This window comes from Myripristis murdjan, chromosome 18 (assembly GCF_902150065.1).
Source record: "Myripristis murdjan chromosome 18, fMyrMur1.1, whole genome shotgun sequence".
Classification (NCBI taxonomy): Eukaryota; Metazoa; Chordata; class Actinopteri; order Holocentriformes; family Holocentridae; genus Myripristis; species Myripristis murdjan.
The window spans coordinates 8,879,017-8,898,107 of record NC_043997.1 but is presented as its reverse complement, the minus strand read 5'-3'; the positions used below and the strand labels follow the sequence as shown (position 1 = coordinate 8,898,107).

At 41.8% G+C, this 19,091-nt stretch overlaps 2 protein-coding genes across 3 annotated transcripts in view; both read left to right on the top strand.

The window, feature by feature from the left end:
* The window catches only part of LOC115376204 (uncharacterized), a 94,046-nt gene extending 79,651 nt beyond the window's left edge, over positions 1–14,395 (top strand). The window contains exons 38-51 of the mRNA XM_030075696.1: positions 35–73; positions 645–788; positions 1,625–1,770; positions 1,956–1,979; positions 2,491–2,956; positions 3,892–3,954; positions 5,145–5,204; positions 5,482–9,318; positions 9,872–9,980; positions 10,738–10,875; positions 11,039–11,368; positions 11,896–12,012; positions 12,115–12,236; positions 12,487–14,395. Coding sequence (XP_029931556.1) covers positions 35–73; positions 645–788; positions 1,625–1,770; positions 1,956–1,979; positions 2,491–2,956; positions 3,892–3,954; positions 5,145–5,204; positions 5,482–9,318; positions 9,872–9,980; positions 10,738–10,875; positions 11,039–11,368; positions 11,896–12,012; positions 12,115–12,236; positions 12,487–12,528 — 5,637 coding nt within the window. The 3' untranslated portion in view covers positions 12,529–14,395. The remainder of the gene's footprint in view (positions 1–34; positions 74–644; positions 789–1,624; positions 1,771–1,955; positions 1,980–2,490; positions 2,957–3,891; positions 3,955–5,144; positions 5,205–5,481; positions 9,319–9,871; positions 9,981–10,737; positions 10,876–11,038; positions 11,369–11,895; positions 12,013–12,114; positions 12,237–12,486) is intronic.
* A 2,505-nt stretch (positions 14,396–16,900) lies between these two features.
* dysf (dysferlin, limb girdle muscular dystrophy 2B (autosomal recessive)) overlaps positions 16,901–19,091 on the top strand; it is a 133,854-nt gene continuing 131,663 nt past the window's right edge. For both annotated transcript variants that reach the window (XM_030075602.1, XM_030075600.1), the window contains exon 1: positions 16,901–17,139. In XM_030075602.1, coding sequence (XP_029931462.1) covers positions 17,052–17,139 — 88 coding nt within the window. In that variant the 5' untranslated portion in view covers positions 16,901–17,051. The remainder of the gene's footprint in view (positions 17,140–19,091) is intronic.

The window sequence follows — 19,091 nt, the reverse complement described above, 5'->3', positions numbered from 1 at the left end:
TCTGAAAGTTTTTCACTTGTGCTTTTTTTCACAGCAAGTAGCATACAGCAGTTTGATGGGATGGAGCCACAGTGTAAGTGTTTATTAAATAAATGCTGCTCTAAAAAGAAACTTTTAAAACTAGAAACAGCTGAATGTGTGTTCCCTGTTAGCTCAGGAAAATGTTTCAGTCATCAACACTTCAGTATCTAGCTTGCAGTTTCAGTAAAAATGAGCTTGTTGATCACAAGCATGTAGCTCAGTCAAAAACTTGTAGGCCAACTCAATCAAAAACAGCATTTTAAAATGCTTGTTATTATATTTATTGTTGTTATGAGACATAGGGAAGTTGATTAATTGATGATTTGTCAGTCAATATTAAAAAATTATATATATGTTTTTTTCATATATTTTTCATTAATACAAGGTTATCTATTGTGGCTCTGATTCATTGATGCAGGCTAAGTTTCAGTGGACAAACGCAACTTTGCATGCTGCTTGCCTGCCTCTCATTATTAAATATTTTAGGACGAGAGCCTTCATATCAATAAATTATCATATGCCTGCTCTTATTTCTCATATGTCTGTCTTTTGTAAGAAAATGTACAAAAAAATGTGAAAGGTCTTGTATGTTTTGTTTGTTTTTGTTTTTTTTTTTCCCCCAGCCTGTTGTGAGCCCAAAGAAGCTGTACAACAACCTGCTGATTTTGGGGATCTCCAAGGTGCCGACTGTGGACGTCCTCAAAGAAATCCTGGAGATTGTGTCAAACTTGGCTCCTTTTGTCAACTGTCTGCCCCTCTCCAACAGGGTATAAGCACACAAACACCTGCAGGTTTAAGTAAAAAAACAAAACAAAACAAAAAACAAGAAAAAGCTGAGAAACTTATCTCACTGGTGTTAGCAGAGCATCAGACACCCCACCAAAGCTCAGTTAACTATTAATAACTGCATAGTTAACTGCTAATACATGAATGATTCTTTAACCTTGTAAAGCAACAAAAAGCAGTCTTATTAACGTATCATAATCCAACAATAAACATCTTGATGATGCTATTATTTGTAAACTTATATAGTCTGATAACACGTATTACTCTTGATAAGCACCTTAAGGAACTTATTACCTATTAACTTGCAAGGACCTTAATATAAAGCGTTACCTTGATGTTTTTTTTTTTAATTCATGGACTGTCACCTCTGAAACCTGTGCAAATGCTTTTTCTGACTATTTTAGTATTTTAATAATCAAACCAATTGTGCTGCTTTGTGAGAAAAATGTGACCACAGCACACTGGCATTTCTAGTAAATTAGTGCCAAATGAAGAATTTTTTTAAAACAGCGTAGGCCTTTGGATTTTTAGCCTTCACAGAACAGCTTTTTGAACATGAATGGGAGTGAATTGGGTTAATTCAGTCTCAGGCTCGAAGCTACTAAGGGTATTCTGCACATGCACATCTAACATGTATCTTTAATTGAAAGGTGCAATCACAACTTGTGACAAGGAGTCGGATTTGTTTTGACTCCCCACTGACAAAATCTCTAACCTGGCAGTATGACAGCTCACCAAAACTTGATTTCTGTCTGTTGAATTTCTGTGTCTGTTTTCTCTCTGTCTCTCTTTGGTTTTGGATGTTGTTCTGCACCAGATATGTTTTGAGATGGTCAATTTGAAGGGTGTGAAGAAGGTGATGAGTGCAGTGAACATTCCTCCACAGTCTCAGAGGGCGTTGCATCTGAAGATTGATGATAAGAGGACGCTAAATGAATTCATAATGGAACATAAGCACACATGGTAGGTGTTTGTGTGTGTGTCCTTGTTTGCTTCATTTTGTGTGTGTGTGTGTGTGTGTGTGTGTGTGTGTGTGTGAATAGATAGCAAGATAAGATGGAAGTTGCAGTGAGTTGTTTCAAATTATTTGTGTTTTGTGCACTAATCTGATACATATTAGTTTTTATAACTATTCCTTTTCTCCCCAGGCCCATATTGAAAAAAGCTGAAAGGTAAGTACAGAAGCATAAATCATCTCTTGTAATAAAGTTCTGGATATTAAGGTGCCACAGTTTATATATATATATATATATATATATATATATATAAATTATGTGTATTACACTAGTCTCAATTCCCTAGTTAATAAGTGAAATGCGTAATGTTGCAAGGTTTCATTTCATGTGAAGCGCCTGCTTTGATTAAACCTTTCAGAGAATGAATAATCAAAATCATCACTAATTACTGTGATTAATAATTGTTGAAATGGTATCCAGCAAAATAATCTGGATTATCATTTTAGCTATAATTGTGCAGCTGTACTTGATTTCTGTTATTTTGGATAAAAAATATTTCTTTTATTTTCAGCAGAATTTCTTTAAAATGTTACTGTTTCACTGTTTTGTAATCTGGTCCTTGGTGCGTGGTTTGTATCATAAAGGTGCTTTAGATAGAGTGCTTTAGATAACTTTCACGTTCCTCCTTGAATTTCTCTGCCCACTAATGATTCTTGTGTCATTTCAGTATTTTTGGCTTAAAAAATCGTCTACAAATAAACAACAAGGTGTGGATAAAGCAGCTGCCCACCGAGCCTGAAAACAAAACAGACCCTCCAGCTGTCAAAACGCAAAAGACACTCTCTGCCTCACAAACCAAAAGCCCTGACGCCGCCAAACAAGGCGGGGCTGCTGGATCCAGCATGTCCAGTCCCACCACAGCAGGACCGAGCGCTGCTGCCGACAGCAAATCAAGAAGCAACGCCACTGCTGAGGATACAACGAAAGCAGAAACAAAGAAGCGTGAGGGTTCAACGCCTTCTTCTGTTTCTGCAGAAAAAACACAGAGTAAAAACACCACTCTCAGCCCCGCAGCATCAGAGGCTCCAGGTGAGCTTCCCCAGGTGAATGAGGACATGTTCAAGGCCCTGACGGCTGCAGTCCGCCAGCACAAGCTCGCCCGAGAGAGCCAGGAACACAGCCGGGAGAAAGAGGTGAGGCACGGCTTCACAGCTCACTCACAGTTTACATTTGGGGTTTGATTATGTCAATCGTAGAAATCATATAAATGTCTAAAGTTCCTATATGATTCTTATGACTTGTGAAATGTTGAATGGAAGCCAGGACAAGCAAGTACAGATTCTGCACAATCTCATGGCACTTTGTCCAGAACCAAGTTAGCTGCCAAAATGATATCAAGTCACATTTGCACATTAATTTCATATATTACAGCATTTTTATGGAGGTTCACTTAGTGAGGCCAGTGTGTCATATTTTTACATCTCCAAGCTGGCAACAGCTATGGCTGGAGGCATTATGATCCATCCATCCGTCCATATGTCCATCCCATTCTCGTAAACGTCATATCTGAGGAACGCCTTGAGAGAATTTCTTTAAATATGGCACAGATGTCCACTTGGATTCAAGGATAAACTGATTAGATTTTGGTGGCCAGAGGTCAAATGCCAAGGTCAGTCTCACCTCAAAAAACATACTTTTGGTCATAACAAAAGAATTCAGGTAATTTTCATTGCACACTGACATGATGAAGTTCTCTAGCTGGCCCCTGTCCTCCATAAAAATAAATGAAGGCAAATTTCTCACTGGACATTATCCACAGAAATCATTTATGTCTACATCGCGATAAGTCAGATTTTGCCAGAGAATACACTTAATTCTAAGCCTGCACTGCAAATATTATATCAGTCTGGACTGACAGGTAACACATAATCATGAGGCGGTAACCCGAGATTAAGAACTCCCTCAGTCCAGTATAGATTAATGAGAATAGGAGACTTTCTGCTGCAACAGTAGCTGACTACTCTTATTACTGGCTCACAGGATGTATTGCATTCATACTTTTTGTAATCAAATGAACTTGTAACCTGATGTATGATAAAAATGTTTTTCACTTGCTTTCTGTTTTCAGAGTCACAGCAGACACAGCGGAAGCTCCGGATCCCAAAAACCCAAAGACCCACCACAGACAGAGGTGAACACACACACAAGTGTTTTGTGATATTTACAAGGAGTTAACGTGAAACTAAAAAGGTCAGCAGTAGATGCCACATTGAAGTGGTAAACATCATCTGAAAGCTTGGACCCTGAAGATTGGTTTTAGATTCAGCTCAGCTCTGTGTGTCAAGTTATTACAGTCATAAATATGTACTAAACATTGTGTTTTGGCTAAGGGTCTATTTATTTATTTTTATTTATTTAGAGTGTGTAAGGGGTAGAATTTTATAATAGAAGCCTATGATGGCCATTCCCATGATCAGCTATGTGCCATAAATTGTTGCAGCAATTTTTTGCTTGACACCAGATTTGATGCAAAATTCAACCATTTTTGACCACTTTAGAATGAATAAAAATGGTCAAAAATCCAAAACACCATAGGAAAATCCATGCTTTGATTTGGAGTGAAAAACTTCCGACATTTGGAGATTTCTGTAAGAACTTCGGCCAATTGATGACAATGTTGTGAAACTATTCAGAAACTTGACATCAGTGGATTCCTGATACAGTTGTCCTCTGTCCTTGGTTCATTTGTGTTCACATGGCAACATTCAACAGCTGGCCAAAGTTATAAACAAATGCCATGCGCTGGCAAACTGTTCTGTCATTGGTTAGAAATCGTAGCGTAGTTTGTTTGCAGGTTGTTTTAATTTATTTATTTATTTTTTTACGTTTCACAAATATGTTTCTAATCAACATATCTTGGTCTCATACAAGTAAACTGCATTCTCATATTACATTTGGTGGGAAACAATGAGTTATTTCAGCTGGTTGAGTTGATTGCATTCTCACCGCAAACAAACCTCCAGGGTCCATTAACCTGTAAGTAAGCTGAGACCAGCGTTTCTTAGCAATCTTGGCCAGCTTGTTTTGTCCCTTACCAGAGTATGATTGCTATGTTCACATATGCCCAAATTAAGCTATCTTTGGGGAGGAAAGAACTGCTTTAAACAAACTAGGTGTGAAAGCATCCTAAAAACCAGGCAAGATGGTTGTCTAGTGAATGCAGACGTTGTTGGCTCCAGATATCAAATAATTGAACTTTTATTCATTATTGCGTGGCATTTCAATTTCTTAACTTATGTTTTTCAGGATAAATGTCACATTTTTCAAATGATGGACTTCTAATTTTGATTTAAACTCTTTTTTTTCATATTTTTTACTCAGAGTCACAGCAAAAGCAGTAGAAGCAGAACCCAGAAGTTTGAAAACCCAACACGAAGACAGGTGAATCTTGTTCTCTATCTCTCTCTTTCTCACTAGAGGAGTGTCTCAACCAGCCAAAATGTAAAATAAATTGCATTTCATAGGCTGAATTTCTAAGTATTGAAGTTACACTGGGCACGATGTTTTTTACATATTCATTTGTATTCATGCATTTATTCATGTACATTACTTTGCAATTGGCATAACAATCAAAACATCTGTTATAATTATTAATTGCTGATCTTGAGGTAATATTGACTGATTGTTTAATTTATAATTATCTGTCTTCTCAACCTAGAGTCGAGGAAGGGACTATATGGATGACTCTATACCAGATTTTTGCCTTTTCGAAAGAGCTGATTTTGACTTTTCCGATTTTGTCACTGTGGACGAAGTTGGAGATGATGCAGGAGATGCTAAAGCCTCCTTCCCCTCACCGTCGTCATCCCACTCTGACAGTCATGGCTCAGCCAAGACAACCTCTATGTCAAAACAATCTTCCAACTTGACAATAGCAGAGGAGAGCTTGAGGTCTTCTCCCACCTCCAAACAGAGCTCAAAGGAAAAGGATTCTCCAAAAGACCCCACCAAGAACTCAACCCCCTCTTTGTCCTCCTCATATTCGAACGAAGGCAAGTCTACCCAAAGCTTGTCAAAAAGCACCCCATCCTCATCCTTGGTGTCATCACCTAGTAAGTTGGACAAGTCCAAGGACTTGCCTGAAGCCACATCCACTACCACCCCATCCACTACCACCCTTCCATCCTCCACCAGTTCCAGTAAGGCTTCTGCCTCTTCTTCTCTACCATCTACTGACCCCCCCTCCTCCCTACAAAAGAAAACCCCCACAGCTGTTGCTAAATGTCCTGTGAAAACACCATCAGCTGGTCCTGCAAACTCAGGTGTTAGGACACGAGCGTCCTCTGCTGCTACCAAAATGCCAGCATCAGCAGTCACAGAGGGTGTAGTAGCAAAGTCTGACCATCAGGTGTCAGCAGAGACTACTCTAGCAAAAAGTGTCAAGTCAGAGACAAAAATGGATACCTCATCAGAGATGCAGTCATCTCCACAGGGAGAGGAGTTAGGCGTGGCAAGCCAGACTCAGACAGGGTCGTTTCTCCTGAGGAGTGATGCTCAGAGTCAGGGTGGCCTCTTCTCCCCTCTGGAGTCTGGTTCCAGTGAAGAAACACTCAAAAAAGACCTGAAGAAAACATCGGAGGACAACAAAGAAGATGGTACTGAAAATACCAACGACGAGGAGGAGGATGAAAGTGAAGGTTACCAGGTTCTCGATTCACTGGATGATCAAGCAGGCGAGGAGATGGACTCAAGCCATCTTAGGGACCAAGATGGCAGCTCTGAAATGCAGCTAACTGAACCTCAGGACAGCCCAACTTTAAATGATGAAACTTACGAGGTATTGGACAGTGTTGATGATGAAGGCAGGACTTGCCAAGAGGATGACAATGAAATGGACATCAATGGTTCTTTCCAAGTGTTAGACAGTGTCATCGAAGACATAACAACTACGGATCGAGAAGACAATCAGCTAATCAAAGATGACAAGGACATAGTATTGAAACCATCTGTGGAAGAAATGTCGCAAACCAACAAATCTGATGATAAACCTAGCATTCAAGAAACAGTTGGTAAAGAAGAGGAGACCTCTAAAGCAGCTCATTCCCAAGTTTTGGATTCAGTCAGTGAACAAAGTCCAAAGGATGGGAAGAACGGAAAGAAGAGGAATCAAAAAGCAGAAGTGGACAAATGCAAAACAGCTTCAATACAGTCTTCACAAGATACCAACAAAGCTGCCAAAGATAATGTAGAAAATCAAAATGCCCAAATCCCTAATAAAGAGCTTCACAGTTCAGACATTGACACTGTCAAAACCCCAGAGTGTACCATTCCTGAGCAGAAAACCTCCCACATACTGGATTCAGCTGATGATAAAACTGCAACAGAGGATCACAACCAGAGACACAAGACAGGCCAAGTGCTTGAAATGCCCAGTGGCCAGATAGTTGTAAAAGACATTAGACAGATAGAAAAAGACTTTAGACAGATAGAAGCAGAAATGGAGGAGGAGGAAGAAACATATGAAGTAATTGATTCTGTGGAAGATGAGCTAGTCACTACAGATCAAGTGGAGACAGAAAAGAAGGAAAAAACAACCAAGAGGGGCGAGAGAACTGCTAGAAAAGAGGACAAACCAACAAATAGGAGTGGATATTCCACCAGATTGTCCAAAAATGATGAGAAATCACCAAAGAAAGAGGTGAAAAAATATAATACAAGAAGAAAGAAGATCGACACTTCTACAGGGACTTCTGAGAAGGAGGAAGAGGTCCAAGAGGTCATCAAGGGGTCAATGCTTCAGGTAGTAGATTCTGTCGAGGAGGAACCAGGTCAAGATGCCGTGAACAACACAGCAGGTTTTAGCAGAAGAAGGAGTGCAAGACGGAACAAGGAGGATAATGCAACCCCGAATCTCACAGGAGCTTTAGAAAAAATGGACAGAGAGCAGGAGGAGGAGGAGGCCACATATGAGATTTTGGATTCAGTGGAGGATGAAACTGTAAACGATGACCCACCAGCTACAGAGAGATCTGACAGTCGAAAAAGAGAAAGAACAACTAAGATAGATGCTAAAAATGAGGATATAAAAACTCCTCAAAAAGAGGACACACCAACAAGAAAGAGGCACACTCCTGCCAGAGATTCAGCAGAAGGAAACAGGGAAAAAACACCCAAAATAGAGGATAAAGTGACTAAAAAAGAGAGCACACCAACAAAGACAAGTGACATTGTCATAAGAAAGGTCAGCGAAGAGGAGGCAACCTATCAGATTTTAGATTCTGTAGAGGACGAGACGGTTAATGATGATTCCATTATTACACAGAGGTCTGGAGGAAGAGGGAGGACCGGAAGAGCAAAGAAAACGGTACAAAGGACTAAAAAAGGCAGCACGCCACTTAAAAAGAATAACAACGATGCACCTGAAGAAGCGATTGGGGAGGAGGAGGAGGCCACCTATCAGGTTCTCGATTCATTGGAGGACGAGGCGGTTGATGATCCAGCTCCTGCAAAACCATCTGAGAGAGGAAGGAGGGGAAGAACAAAGAAAGAGGATAAAATGACTAAAAACACTGACAAACAAACACAGAGCAGTGACTCTCTAGCAGCATCGACCAAAAACAAGGAAGAAGAGGAGGAGCCAGTGTATCAGGTTGTAGATGCTGTGGAAGAAGATAAAGTTCATGTCCAAGACCTGGCTACAACAGAAGGGTCTGACAGAAGAAGGAAGGAACGAAAAAAGACAGAGGATAAAATCAGTGAAAAAAAGGACACACCAACAAAAACAAGCAATACCACGATGGGAGCATCAGAAAAAATTGTTGTCAAGGATGAGGCCCTTTACGAGGTAGTTGATTCTGTGGAGGAAGACCCAACACCCGAAGAAGAATCTGGGAGGGGAAGGAAGGAAAGAACGCCCAAAAAAGAGGCTAAGAAAGAGGACAAACTGCCACAGAAGTCCCAGTCAAATCTCTCACCGTTGGAAAGTGAAAAGAAAGATAAATCACACAAGAAAGGTGAGAGAACAGAAGAAAAGCAGACGACAGCCATGAGTCTTGTGAACCTGGATGAAGTCAGCGAGGAAGAGGAGGATTACCCAGACGACACAGCCAAGGAGGAGGAGCTGAGGAAGAGGCAAGCTGCCGCGAAGGAGAAACAGCTTGCCATTGAGCGGGAGAGGGAGGAGAGGAGGACAAAAGAGAAAGAAGAGAGGGAGAGGGAACGCAGGAGCAGCAGCAGTAGTAGCCGGAGCAGCAGCAGACGGGGGAGGAGAAGGGTGAAGGAGAGAGGGAGAGAAAAGGAGGAGGAGGAGGAGGAGGAGAAGGTGGGAGTGGACCCCAAAGAGCTGGTGACTCTGGATGAGGTGGGAGCAGATGAGGCTGAGGATGAGGTGGGAGGAGCACCGAGGAGTCAAGAGATGGATGGAGGGATCACGGAAGGAGAGCTGCAGGCGCTTTTCACTCTGGATGAGATTGTTGGAGAGGAGGAGGAGCCAACCCTGCCGGAGCCCCTCCCACCCAGCCAGGAGGACGAATCAGGAGATTTCTTCAACCCAGAGGTGAGATCAAAGTGGAATGAGGAGAGACTTAACTCCTCTTCTGTGGGGAATAGGGCTAAGCAATATGTCATTTTAAAAAAAATCATTTTGCAGTTATTTTGATTTCCAGTTGATATGAATCACCGTTTTTGTGGGGATTTTTTAAAATTATTTTTTATTTTTTCATCATCATATTAATTTTCACAGAAAAAAAATATTAAAATTATGCTATTTCACAAATGGGACCTGGGAACCTCACAAAATTTGTTTCCCTGCATCTGGACATCTGATAAGTGGGACAGGCCATCTGCATTGCACCACAATACTAAAGTTATAATGCAGTTTTTTCACACATTTTACCTTGTATCCAAAAAATGCAATTAGACCACATTGCAGTTTTAATAATATTTTAATTAACTGTCCTGTCCTGGTGGGAAAAGAGATCTGCAGTCCAAGAAGTGATTCTCTCTTTATTTTATATATATTTTTCCTCCTACACATCAATTTACTTAAAAATACGCACCTCTTAAATTTAATATTTTCCTTTCTCTCTCTCCCTCTGTCTTACTTACAGACTTTGGTGACTCTGGATGAAGCAGGCTCTGATGAGGAAGAGAAGAAAGAGGAGCAAGCTGAGAAGACCTCCAGCGTTGTTAAACGCAAACGTAACATGGACGACACAGGTGTGTGTGTGTGTGTGTGTGTGTGTGTGTGTGGTTGTGTGTTGTATCACCCGGACTTACTGCAGATTACAAAACAGCTTACACTTGGAGTTGTAGTGGAGTTATGACATTAATTTCCAAATAAACTCATTTCTTATTCAACTGCCGTGCTTACTGGTACTGATCCAGGATCGGGCCCAGGGTCCTGCAACCAAAATTACCTTCAGTCCCACCTTTCCAAAATATTCCTCCAGGAAAACATTGTGTTTTGTTTACATGGCTCTGATGGCTCATTTGACAGATGCTCCTTAGTGGGGCAGAGGAAAGTACAAAAAACATGATCAAGAAGTCTTGCGTGTTATTTGTACCTGAGGGATGCAGACAACCATGTTAAAAAAAAAACAAAAAAAAAAAACTACGGCGCTCTGTCCACACCAGCGTGTATCAACTCTTCATTAAGGGGCCGGCCAACACATAATCAGTCTGAATTATATTCCAGCAGTGGGTGGCATCCCACACAACACATAAGGCCTGCTATATAACCAATAGCGTACACTAAAACAGTAAAACAGAGTTAATTATCATAAAACAGTATTAATGATTTAGTTACTTAGTTAAGCAGAAATGTGATTTTCGGCTGGACTCGGGCTCCAAATCCTTACGTTTACACTGCCACTCTGCCCACCGTAGCCGTGTTTCTGCACCTCTCAGGTCATTATGTGTCAGGGTTTATGTGTATCTGACATCCTTTCTTTCTGTCTTTCTTTTTGTCTTTTAGAGGAGAGCATGAATTTTCTTACAGTGGATGAGGTGGGAGCAGAGGAGGAGGAGGAGGAGAAGAGGGAGGAGGAGGAAGAGAAGGTGGTAACAACCAGGACAAGAGGCCGGGCCAAGAAGAGAATGAGACAGACCCCTGGTAAAACACACACACTCATCAGTCCATCATTTGTTTTCCAGTTTTTCATCACTTTCAGTTTTATTCAAATATCTCACAAATACATGAAAACAAGTCGAGAGCAGTCATCACTGGGATTTTACAGATTCAATTTGTCATTTATATGTCCACTCTCTTGTCACAGTGCGAAAATCTACCAGAGGAAAACAAGCAAGCGCAAAAGAGGAGAAAGAGGAAGAGAGGACACCTCCCACCACTGATGTATCCCCTCCTGATTCATTTGACACCTCCTCCTCATTGGTCAAAGAGGAGCAGGTGTCATCAGGTGACGGCCAGCCAGAGCTGCTGAAGACAGAGGCCGAGGAGGGAGCGACTCAGTCCAGCCTCGGTGACTCGTCTGCCGGGCAGGAGCTGCAGCCTCGGCCCTCTGAGAGCCACAGGGAGGAGGACAGCGTTGAGATTGGAGAGGAGTTGAAGAAGGAGGAGGAGGCACAGAGCAGAGCTGCCATCAAAGGTAGAGAGAGTCAGACAAAGATGGGTTTTAGTTTGGTTGCCTTTTTTTTTTTTTTACACGTCCAATGTCAGCAGAAACTTCATGTAGGCTTTAATCATATTATGTTAATTTACAGAGCAACAGAAAACTACTTCCTTCTCTCTCTCTCTCTCTCTCTCTCTCTCTCTCTCTCTCTCTCTCTCTCTCTCTCTCTCTCTCTCTCTCTCTCTTGCTGTGTTTCCACACTTGAGCCAATGAACTGAACTTTGTAACGACTCAGAACCAACGTCCACCTGTGGTCAGGGATGCTTGAACACATCAGTTTTAGTCCTGTATTGTAACAGAAAAATTACAATGGCCTTTATCAAAGGCAAATTCCAGAAAGATAGATGCCAGCAGCAGACATACACACCTGCAGCGAGGCAGCCGTCACACACAGGTAGAGGTAACCAGTCTGGCCCGGGCGTTAGGCTCCCATTAGGTTGAGGCTTTCCCAGAAACAGAAACTACCACTCTCACCATCATTTCCACTTTCCTCTCCTCTCCAGTTTTCAGTAAACGGAGGAGGGAGGTTGTTGAACAACAAGCAAAACGATCTCGTTCTCAGTCTCCATCTGTCCCTGCTGACTTCAAACTGCCGCCATTCAGACCTAACAACCCTCTCGGTGAGTCTCACCAACACAACACACACACACACGAGCAGAGCAGTTGTGTTTGAGTTTGTCTTTGTACAGTTTTGTCACATCTTTGGCCGTTTCTCTCCCCAGGTTTGGAGTTTGTGGTTCCTAAAAGAGGGTTTTTCTGTAACCTGTGCTCTGTCTTCTACTTCAACGAGAGCAGTGCCAAGGAATCTCACTGCAGCAGCCAGAGACACTATGACAACATGCAGGTAAACACACACACTCACACACACACAAATACAGCACCACCATCTAAAACACTGGAGCTATACATTCAAAGCCATTCAGAAATCAGTGTAAGAGTGAGCATGGAACAATAATCGGGTTTCCCAAAGACAAATCTATCTGCATATGCCAGTCTCTTTCAGTCCTTTACCCTTATTATGGAGACTGGCTTTCTCATTTCCACAGCATTTAAGAAACCAGATACTTAACTCAAATGTTCTTGCCTCCTTGCAGAAATATTACCAGAAGCTCCAGGAAGAGCAGTCAAGACGCTGAAGAGGACGTTCTGCTCCAGGCCTCTCCTCTGATTGATCTTCACTCTGCCCGCTAAGTTTTCTTTAGTTGGGGATTGTTAATGTTTTTTCTTCTGTTTTGAGTAGAAAATGTGAAAAAAGTGCACACTGCCCACACGCCGGCAGTGATGGTGCCTTGCTCTGCTGCTTCAGGTGTTTCACCATCCAACAAGTGATGGGTGAGGTCAGGATCGGGTTGTTTGGCCAGTCGACTCCGTAAAGTTGCCTCTAATCTGCATTTTCCAGCAGGCGGGATTTTGGCAGGAAATCTGATGTGTTGCTTTACGGCACAGAGCAGGAAGAGGGCGCCGTTCTTCCTGAGGAAAAAGGAGCTAAAGCTTTCAGAGTGTCTGGAAGCTTCTGGCAGGTTGATGGAAAAGTCAGTTCCAACATGTTGATGGGGGAGGGGAGATGAGAAGCAACAGGAAATGTGGTTTTATATGGATGAAGTGCACCACTGACAGTATGACTGGTGTGAGATAGAGGCTGCCAGTCGCCTTGCTCCTATCAATTTGCAGTAATTATACCAAGGTACCAGAATTAATTACACAAAATGTTACACACCCCGCCTTTTAAAGGATTAAGTGTTTCTCTTATTGTGAAAGCCCATTTATCACTTTGTTTTTAAAGATGTTTGAAGTGTTTAAAGTGTAAGAGATCGAAGATGTAAATGAGTTTTTCTAAATCAAACCACCCAGCAGAACTCGTTCTGGTGTCTTACGGTTGCTGTTGCGTAGGTTCTCCATTTTCTATCCATTTTCTGGCTACGATGCAAATTATTTGCCTTATTAAAAGCCATGCTAGCGTAGATTTCTGTTGTATTAATGGGACGGTACAGTTTTTGTTTGTTTTTCAGCAAAGTAAAAGAGGATGGGCATCAGTGAGAGTTGAACTCCAGGGTTTTCCTCTCGACAGTGTTGTTCTCGTACATTTTCAGGAAAACATCCACAGTCATTAATCTTAATATCTTAAAGTTGTTGGCAGTAACAAATTCTGTTTCTTTGTTTTTCTTCTTGTCTTTTCTTTTTGCAAAATTACACAAGTTTCTTAATTTCTTAATTTTAGTAGTTAACACTCACTGTGGCCTCTTTGTTTCAGTTGACTTTCACTCACTTTCCATTTGACTGTAAACAAGTTTATTCTGCCTTTTTTTTTTTTTTTTTTTTTTTTTTTTTAAATGGAGGGTCCGACGTGATGACCTGTTCATGCCATACAGTTTGCTGAATATTAATCAATATGTAATTATAGTGTGTGCATAATAGAATAAATTCAGATTTTGGTAAAAATGTGTTTTTATGAAAGCGTTTGGGGGAGTTTAGTTTTTATCTCAGATGGAGCAGTGGCCCGTCGTCCCAAACACAAACTCAGACGAGAGCGACGCAAGTGACTCACAGTGCAGCGTGCAGACACTCCTCGCCCCCTGCTGGTCATAATGGGCACAACTCATTTATCGTGCTGTGACTGTGGAGGACGCTACATTAAATGGGCTCTTATTTTCTTGAGTTTATGTATTTCCTGTTGAGGGAGGGATCATTCACCATTCAAACCAGCAGGATCTCAGTTTGGGAGAGAAAACAGTTTTATCTGAAGGGAGAAGAAAATGAGAGGGGATGTTTGAAGATTTATGAAGGTTTTATTGGTTGACATTTCAATTCACACCCACTTCAGGATGACGTCAGTGTTTAAGATGCTCTGTTTCACAGGTCATGTGAGGTCATTTCATGAGCACTTTAAGACTTTAACTTACCAGCTTTTTGTCATCCATCTACGCTTATTTGTAAATCTTAAACGTTACTGAAAAAATATACAGATGATTTCATTAAAAAACAAAAAAAAACTTGTTGAATAAACGCCTTTAAAAACCAAACAGCCTTGAGCTTCATGTCGATGTCACCCCGTTGGGACGCAGTCGTCTCTGCAGCCGCCGTCCACCATCCTCTCTCAGCCTCAGCTTCGCTCCGTCAGGCGTCTTCCGGCAGCTCCGACGACATTTGAGAGGAAATTGGATGAGGCCAGCGTCCCCGGAGGAACATTTACAAGATCGATGCCGTCTAATCGACATGATGGACAACGGCACTCTAATGTGGGCGTGTCGTTTTGTCTGAACTCGAGCCTCGGCTGTGTGTGCGCATGCAGGAAAAAAAACAACAACAGGCTAACCGTGGCAGTGTAGTTTGCTTATGAAAAGGCATAAAACTCAGACAAAAACAACAAAGAAAAACCGATGATCCTTCATAAATGGATAAATGCAACCTTTACTCCGCCGGGTTTGTGCCAAGATCAATCATCTGTTGTGCAAGAGAACCAGGCAAACACAACAGCAGCGGCACGCACAGAGATAAATGACAAACATTTTGTAATCTGTCGTCGATAATCTCTGTGACTAAATCTTTTATAGCTCCTTTTTACAACTCATGTTCCAGAGCACTTCACAGGAACAAGACATAACAAACAACACCCTGACAATGTCGACCTGAGAAAGAAAGAAAGAAAGTGACGAGGAAAATGTCCGAATTTTACATCATTTATCTTTTTTTTCTGGGCAGTTTTCAGCACAATGAGACTGTTTAAATCTTTAAAAAGGAGTACAATCCCAAGGAATTACAGTGATGTGTTTCAAAATGTGAAGGATAATAAAAATAAAAAAAATTTTACTAAAGTAAAAAAAAAAAAAAAGATACTCCATAAAGCACAAGTGCACAACAAATCAACTCAGTTACAGTAACATAAGTGAACATAATTCATTACTTGTGCCACAAACCTTAAGTACACTCTTTAACTGCGGTTTGCATGCTTTCAGTGCACACACACACACACACACACACACACACACATACACACACGCATGCATGCACTAATTCTGCAGGTGACATGACTGAAGCCCAGTGGGTCAGACTATAAATAGAGAGGCAGGGGAAATTTCCCGATGTCAGCTCACGCACGTGTGTGTGTGTGTGTGTGTGTGTGTGTGTCCGGACAAGTTAAGCTGCTAACGAGAGGCGAGAAGTTTTATTTATTATTTACTATTTTCTCACTGTGGTTTGGTTACTTCACTTCAACTGTTTTCACTAATAAAAGTGCAAATAATTTATCAATAGTGTCTGATGCTAATTGGAAAATCAAACATTCAAATTCAAACCGCAATTTAAAAAACAATTCACAAAAAAATAAAAAAATAAAAATTGCATGAACTTTTACATTTGAATTAAGTCACCACATATCTGCTGTTTAGCATCGAGAGCCTCGCTGTGAAATAAACAGACCAGGCTGGAGTTAAGCTGTCACTGATGTCACCACTAGATGGCAGCCTTTTTCAAGTTGCTGCTGTCTTTTTTTTTTTTTTTTTAATCTTTTCTTTTTAATAGATTATCAAAGACGTGGCATCTTTGCACAGGTGAGTTCTAGTCGAATGAATCTCGTTTCCAGCTGCTTGTCTTCTCTGCTAATCTTAAGCTGCGATACTTTGTAGCTTTAAAGGATTAAAGATTAATTAACTGTGTTGCCGTTAAATTGTATTATATTGTATTGCAGTAATATCGCAAGTATTGTTAAAAGTAAATAAGTAAACGGTGCTGATGGTGCGGTAGTTTTATCGTCACTTAATCGCTGCAAATAAAAATAACTGCTGAGAGAAGAGGGGAAAAAATGAAGTAGTGACTCATTACATGACATGTTGGGTGTTTTACCCTCTTGACACTATTTCAGGAGGGTAAAACACCCACACTGGGTTTTTATTTTCTTCCAGTTGGAGGTTCATTTCATGCCGTTCGTCTTCTTGTGCCGTGTTTTCAGTCACGTGATCCATCCGCTCGTTTTCCCCTTTAATTTCTGCTCTCATTAAAAATACATCGGCTTCACTTCTCCTTTAATATGTGACCGTCTCTCTCTCTCTCTCGTGCTCTTTGTCTCCCCTCAACCTGCAACAATAAGCACATTTTCCATCCCACCACACTGTCTTACCCTCTGTGCGTGTGTGTGTGTGTGTGTGTGTGTGTGCGCCTCACTACGTGTTGGTTTAAGTTGGCAAAGTTTGGATTGATAATTGTCTGCTGGCATGCCTGACCCCGAAAGAAAGGCCACTGTGTGTGCGTCTCTGTGTATGTGTGTGTGTGTGTATGTGTGTGTGTGTGTGTCGCTGGCCCTTTAAGCCAGCTGTGATTGAAGGGACAGTGTGTTTGTGAGTGTGTGTGTGTGTGTGTGCATGAGTCAGCCAGTCCACCAGCCTAGCTGACTGTGTGTGTGTGTGTATGTGTGTGTGTGTGTGTGTGTGTGAGAGAGAGAGAGAGAGGGACGAGCGAGACAGCTGAGGGCTGCTGCACCACCGCTCTGCTCTCTCAGTCTCTATTCGTCCTCTTAGTCTCTCGTTCATTCTCTCTCTCTCTGTCTCTTATGAGTTCCTCGCTGCTCTCCTCATTATAAGGACACTTGGATTTAAACGCCCATATATGGACGTTGGGACGCTCTTGGGGATTTGACGGAGTGTGTGTGTGTGAGAGTGTGTGAGCGATGCTGCGTGTGTTTATCCTGTGTGCGGAGCGTCTGCAAACGCCTGATGACGACATCAGCGACTCCTACTGCACTGTCACCTATGAAGGTAGGAGGTGTGTGTGTGTGTGTGTGTGTGTGTGAGAGAGAGAGAGAGAGAGAGAGAGAGCTTGTGTTTGTTAAGAATGGATAAAGTTTCAGTAGCAGGTCATTCATGCAGGTAAAGGAGTGTGTGTGAGAGATTGGAATGGCATCATGTGGATTTAGACACTGAAGAAATGCACCACACACACACACACACACACACTCTCTCTCTCTCTCTCTCTCTCCCTCTAACAGCTGAGGTTATTATTGGAAAGCCTTTGCCAGTCATCTTTCATGGCCTGCAGTCTGTTTGGGGTGGGGCGAGCGAGCAAGTGAGTGAAGAGGGAGAGAGAGAGAGAGAGAGGGTAACAGAGGATAGGTTAAGACAAGGGCCTGAAAACAGCATGGCGAGGTGTGTGTGTGTGTGTGTGTGTGTGTGTGTGTGTGTGTGGAGTAAGGTGTGGCTGTGTTTATAGTCGCCGCTATCGCTCCGTCAGCAAAGTTCATCCTCTGGTGGCTCCATCTCTCTCTCTCTCTCTCTCTCCCTCTCTCTCTAACTCATAATGCTGTTTCTGTGCAATGTTAGCCACTGCCTGGAGGATCTCTAGCTGTCTCACACACACACACAAACACACACACGCACACACACACGATGCATGAGCTTGTGACCGGCGGTTCAATCCCCAAGCTCTTCTGGAAAATCTGGTTCAGTGAAGCGAATCAGTCCTGCAGGAATCCGTGTGTCCCGCCGGCGTCTTGTCCGATTTTGAGATTTTGTCGCGCAAACAAAAACGTAAAAGCGCAGATTTGAACGCGAAGGTCTCGTTCTGCGGATTTCTTCAGATTACGGGACGACAACACGCCGTTTTCACCTGTTCGTCACAGTAAAAAGCTCCAAGCGACTGTGAAGTTTAGGCAAGTACAAGAACATTTGACTCAACAAACGTCTTGATCCTTGGTCCATGTAAAAGATATGTAAGATATGTATGGGGAATTTCCTGAAGTGTGTCCTAGAGGTATTTTTGGGCGGACAGACGTCTTGTACTTTCTGGCAGAGCACATCCCCGTTGGTAGATCGACTCGACCGAGAGGAATTGTGATGATTTGAGCGAAAATACAACCAAAATTGTACAAACTAATTGAATCCCCGCTGGGCAAGTGACTATTTTTGGTAATTTCTGCATATCAGGCCCATCCCCTGTCTCAGTTAGTTCAATAATCATTTGGTCTTCACCCAGCCAATCAGCAAAGATCGCTCTACATCCCAGGTCACATGCTTGTGGCATTTGACCAATCTCATTGGCCTTGATTTCCTATAAGAAAATGAAAATTTTTGAAAAATTTTATAAAAGTAATAAAGTCCTGTCATGTTCACTCAACAGTCAAGGGTTGTTTTTTTGAATTTCAAAGTATTTCAATGAGTGCCCTATAAAGGGTTAAACAAAGATTGGGAAAACAATAACTTCAAAAAAATAAATGTACAAGAGGAACAAAAAAAAAAAAAAAAACATGCTAAAACAAGACATACAACATAAAGGCAAATACTAACAAATTCATGAAAAATCGAAAGAAAATGAAGGTGTCTATATGACAAATGCAGTGAATATATTTAGACAGCGAGTGGTTATGATGTTGCATTGATTAGTTGGTCCAAAAAGAAAAGTGTAGTGAGTTTAGACTGTCAAAGTTTCTGATGTGATCTGACGAGCGGCTCCAACAGAGACGTCCTCCAGATCCGACGGACAGTAAGGAGGAGGACGTCCTGAAGAAAGCCGGATGGAGATTATTGACTGTGAACTGTAATTATTGGATTTGAGAAAACAGACCGGGAGTAAGCTGTGAAGGTGCTGATGTCTTCCACATTGCAAGAACGAGCACTTCAGCGGGACTGTTCCTCTCCAAAAATGAATAAGGAGAACCCGGACCTGCAAACGAGACCGATTTGAACCCAAAAGCCGCCTGTCTCCCGGCGCCTTT